The 5,560-nt window shown below is 37.4% G+C and overlaps 1 protein-coding gene across 1 annotated transcript; it reads left to right on the top strand.

The window, feature by feature from the left end:
* The first annotated feature begins 563 nt into the window (after positions 1–563).
* Positions 564–4,717, top strand: lysmd4 (LysM, putative peptidoglycan-binding, domain containing 4). Its single transcript, XM_041794653.1, has 3 exons — positions 564–690; positions 2,642–2,914; positions 3,000–4,717. The coding sequence occupies exons 2-3, from the start codon at positions 2,651–2,653 to the stop codon at positions 3,534–3,536; spliced, it is 801 nt and encodes a 266-aa protein (XP_041650587.1). The 5' UTR covers positions 564–690; positions 2,642–2,650; the 3' UTR covers positions 3,537–4,717.
* The last annotated feature ends 843 nt before the right edge of the window (positions 4,718–5,560 follow it).

Genomic DNA, 5,560 nt, shown 5'->3' with positions numbered 1-5,560 from the left:
CAGCTATGTTTAAATAGGCATCAAGGCAAATTAACTGGCAGTGTAGTGTGGCAAAGGAGGCCTCAAAAAATAAATAAACAAGTTGAAGTTGGAGGAAAGTGGAAAAGGCAGTGGGAAAAAGAAAGAAAGAGATGATGGTTTGACTGAGTCCACAAGACGGTGAAATGAGGAGTACAAAAACAGATTGGAGAAGCGAAACAATAATATCTAGACAAAGATAGAACAACAGCTTCATTATTTTACATAGCAAAACATAGGCATATGTGACCACTATGGACAAGAGGAACAATGTCAGGAATATGATTAAGAAAGGAGACAGCTGATTGAAAACCTCAGAATATTAAGTGCATGTTTGGATATAATCAACATAATATAGAAACATCTGAAAATTAAAGATCTAGAATTAAATTCAGTATCCCAGGCAAATAAAGTTAAATACATAAATATATATTTTACATATTTTTAAATGGGTACAATCAGATATTTTGATTCACACTCCATACCACTAGACGGCGGAAATGCACCAATTCGTTCTTTGCCAGCCGCCAATAAACCTCAAGAAAGAAGAGGTAGGCTAAGTAGCTGCTAGTTAGAGCTACCAGTTGCTACCATGTAAGCAAGTCAAGCTGAGGTTAGACCTTTCGGGAAAGGCAGTGACTGGAATTACCGTCGTGAAAGCGTTTTAATAAGGTACCTACGTCGACGAGGTCTATGTGAACTTGAATTTAAAGCTGCGCTTAGCTGTTTAGTATTTATGTCGCTTTTAGTCATGTTGTTGTTGAAGACACGCTGGCTGTCCAGTCTTGTTTGGTTAGCTAAAGTAAAGCCGCTCACAAACTTGGTTTCTGTAAAGATGACGATAGCTGGTGAACACATGCTGAGGATAAAAGCGGAAGCTAACCTGTTAGCTGCTGACTTCTGTCTGTCTTAGCTAGCTACTGTTGGTGCTGCTTTTGGGTGCTTCTAGCGAGCTTCCGTCACTGACAGCATCAGTACCACAGTAAATGTTCACTGGGCCGTACTCAGAGCAACAGGATTAACTGTTAGACGGGCAAATTACCCATAAATGAGGAGACAATGAACGTTTCATAAGCGTTTGTTAACCACATAATGGTTCAGTCATCCAGGCAAAATTTTTGTTAAACGTGTTGAAAAAACTAAGTCCAGCACTGAACCTATTTGAAACATGGAGTTCGTTCAAAACCTTTTTACTGTGTTCATGTGCATTTAGTTTATTTATTGCAATATTATTCTAAGAATATTAATAAAACGTAAAATGTTAATTTTAGTGAACTAGTTTGATTTTGTGCAGTTGCACTGGGCCTGCTACTGAGTCCTGTTACTGCCAAAGACAAAATCAATTTAATAATCGTCTCATAATGATAACTATCTTATAACTATGACTTAGGCAGCTGGGTTATTGTTATTTTTTTAACATCAGCAGGTTTTAGAATATCACAAGTTCTTAGTGGGCTAGTTTTACAAGTTTTCCCTATTTTGTAAATGTATGTTTTTTATCATCTTCAAGCAAAGGCAGCATTTTTGTACAGTGCAGGCCACTATGATAACTAGCCTATAACACTGAGAAGTAAAACTCACCACATAGGTGTTATATTTTTTTGTTACTTGTGTTGAGAGATTTTTTTTTTTTTTTTGCTGAGGTAAAACCTTTATAACTCAGGGTATTGGATTTTGTGCTTCCTTGTGTTTTTCTCCCTGCAAATGAAAAGCATTTTGCTAAACTTTGCTCAAAGCAAAACCAGAGCAAGCATGTCGTTTAACTGTTCTGAGGGAAGCTGCAAGTCAGATTTTTTTTTTTTTTTTGACAAAAATATCTAACCTATCTAGTGATTTATTCCTCCATCAATTGCATTACTTGTGAGGAATCCATGTTGCACTGACACAACTATGTTAGTGGACAAGACTCATCGAGGGGCTTATTTGCTGCCATGCACTGCTTTCAGACATCGGTTTAAGAAAAGAAAAAAGGGATGGAGAAGAAGTTTTTAAAAGAAAGAAAGAGGGTGATGTAAATGGAGAGCAAGAACAAGGTCTAACATGGGATGTATTCAGCAATGATAACATTAATTGTTTAATAACCCAAATAAAAGCTGGGAAAATTAAACTTTAAACAAATGGCAATTTAAAAAAAATAATTTAAGTGTAAGCCAACCAGGTGCGTCTCCAAAATTGTGTTAAACAATTGGGGTAGTTTATGGATTCGGCACCCACAGCAGAGCCATCAATAGCGTTTTGCTGTTAAAACTAAACCCTACAATGAGACCCTGGACTTTTATTCATGTTTAGATAATAAATAATGTTTTTTAAGATGGTGCCATTGCCCATACTTTCCATTTGTATTTGAACTATAAAATCTGCTGATACACAGGTAAATTAACTAGAAACATAAATCAGATTGCATCCAGCCCTAAAAAAAATATTGTTTCTTTTTTACACATTCAACATTAACATGCATGTATTGGAAAAGACAGTTAAAAGAAACATTCAACTAGAAAAGCCCACTCAGTCACACAGGCCAGTGGAGTAGAGGTCAGCCAAAAGCCGTCTTATGTAATTTACTTGCAGCTTCCATATTAATACCCACCAAACTTTAATGCTGGAATTGGGAAATTCTTTACAGGCTTTCATTATGCGGCGGGGGGAGCACGTTGCAAGGGCTTTCCAGGCCCCTGTGGATGTCCATGCTAGTGCGGATGGCCAGGTTTACATGTTCAGAAGGATGCCGAATGAGTCCGCTGCTTCTTCAGATGATGAGGAGCTTATCGTCACAGAGATGAGGCCTCGAGTGTTCAGAGAGCAAGACCAGGACAGTCAGAGGAACATCCAGCTGCTTGAACGGGAGGTGTCAGACGGTGACAACCTCAACAAGCTTGCACTGCAATATGGCTGCAAGGTAAAGGAGCACCATCACTGATTTTTTATGAATTATTTGTGGTGTTTTTCTCTTCAGCGCACTTTTCTCTTGTTTATGTCAACAGGTAGCAGATATAAAGCGGATTAACAACCTTATGCAGGAACAAGATCTATTTGGACTGAAATCTATCAAAATACCTGTTCAGAAACACAGCTTTTTAACAGAGGGTTACGCAGATCTCACTGAACCTCATGAAGAAAGTCCACATTCATCTGCCACACCGGTGAGGTCTCAAGACAGAGGAAGAGCCCAGCCACATCTTCAGGAGGCCACAGACTTTCTAATGGAGGTGGACCAGGACATTGAGAGACTGATTCAGACGACAAATGATCAAGATGACGATTTCTTGGAGAACAGAGGGAGGTTTGGGTTTAAAGGACGGGGTCTGACCTGGCACGGTGCGGACTGGGGAATCCAGTGGTGGAACGCTGTGGTGGCCATGCTCCTCATAGGCATCGTCCTGCCTTTATTTTATGTTATTTATTTCAAAACAAAAGATAATGGTGTAGTTTCACCAACAGATGGCAGTGGAGCTACACAGGCTCCAGGCAACTCTTCTAACATCTCAGGACTAGGCCTTGCTTTAAGAGGAGATGGATAGTACAGGCTTGAATTTAAGAAAACTAGAATGGTACTGGTCAGCTAAGATGCTACTAGAAAGAAGAACAAGCCAAATTTTAAACATTTGACTCAAGTGCAATACCACCACTTTAACTATCTTCACCAGCAGAGCAAACCTTGTATACAAACATTATGGTACTTCAGGTAAAAACCTCTATTCTTTTCTTCAAGTGAAATATCAAATGTCTGTCACCGAAATGGGAATTTTGCTTCCATAACCACATTGGGGCTGGTAAAATTTTTCTCTTTGGGTCATTCATTTAGATTTTGAGCTTTCTATGTGAATAATACACTGATTTGCACCTATTGCAGGCTCTATGCCAAGGTACAGAGAAAAAGAAATAGTAAATAATAGTAGTGTAGTTAACATTTTTAGACATTTTCAAAGCATTTTTTAATTGCTTTGGATGACAGTGACATCATATTCACTGATACAGATATACCTTTGATACTTCTTTTCCTGCCAACCAAAAAAATCAGGCGCTAGTATTAAATGGTCATTAGCTCCCCACTCATTTCTATGGAGGCTTAATCATTACCTGCCTTTTCACCAGTGCCTGTTGTCAGTATAAATACACAAGGAGCATTAAAATCCCAGGTACATTTTCTATCACCTCTTTTTTATAAAGTCATATATTTTAAAATTTTGCTTATAAATTGTAAGAAGTGAGACATCTGTGATATCCTCTTGTTAAAGCTGAGTGTAAACAGTATTTGCTATGGGTTTTAGTATCACTTGTGTGCCTTAACTTATTTGTGTGTGTGTGCCTTGTTAAGTTATTGCCATACACCTCATACCTTTGTATAGTTCTACACACACCGAAATTAAAACATTGTAGTTACGATATGAAATTGGTGCAATCTATGAAATTGTGTTTGATTTTATGTGTTCATGTGACAACTTGCAAGAGATTTGCATGTTGAAAATGACCTGTAAGATAAATGCAAGTGCCTTAAGCTTTTTATAGTATTGTGCACTACGTCTTACATATGTTTGTGTGGCTTCTCCAATGCACTTTAAATGAAACTGGAATGGATATTTTTCAAACATTGGAGTCACTTTGTCATCCATTTTTGATAGAAGATGTGACACAATGAATGTGAAGGAGTTGTTCTTCAGCATGGTCCTAGTTGAATACAAACTTAACATGTGAAAGTGTTCCTATTCATTTTCTGTCATTTGTCTTTTTTGTGACTAACAAAGATTATCTTAGCCATCTTGTTTAACATGCTTGGATAAGACCACTCATTGTTGATTGTGTGTGTAAATTAGATCTACATGAAATACCAGTATATATTTTGTGGAATTAAAGTATTTATTTTAGCAGCAAATGAGAGCTAGCAGTACTTGCATTTACCAGCAGATGGCAGCATGCATGAAGGATCCGTTTTTTTTTGTTTGTTTGTTTAGAGGAATTTAGGCAGACTATAGTTTTTCCACAATTACAGAGACACGTCTTAAAACCGTCCTTCTTTTCTTCTCAACACAAAGGCCAGTTTTTAGACTTGTTCACAAAACCTCTTATTCTTCTGTCATAATAAATCCCATCCAAACAGTTTTATCTGTGAACAGAATCAAACATTGTGTTCACATCAGAAACAAATCGGGGAAAAAAACAGTACTGCTGTCACTCCACACTACAGCACAAAATTAACACAGTGGTTGTGGATTGCTTCTGAACAAGATTATCTTTGAGACACTATCAGGCAAGTTGCAATCATTACAGCTACAGTTACTGTAAATGCAGTTAAATTTTCCAAAAGATATATTAAAAGTACCAAAAACTGAGCATACTTTGGATGGATGCATAAGAGAGAGGTCAACAGTTAAACACAGACTCCCTCACGCTGTAATGTGCACCTGAATTCCAAGATTTACTGTGTTGCTTCACAACATTGCATTATTTAAACCATCAGGCTGCTTTGTTGTTGAAATCAACATCCCAAATGGAATTTCTAGTGAAGAAAACAGTGTTAGAGGCTGTTTTCTAGTTAAATATAATT

The sequence above is a fragment of the Cheilinus undulatus genome, linkage group 9, assembly GCF_018320785.1.
Source record: "Cheilinus undulatus linkage group 9, ASM1832078v1, whole genome shotgun sequence".
In the NCBI taxonomy this organism is placed as follows: Eukaryota; Metazoa; Chordata; class Actinopteri; order Labriformes; family Labridae; genus Cheilinus; species Cheilinus undulatus.
This window is presented reverse-complemented; position numbering and strand designations above follow the sequence as displayed.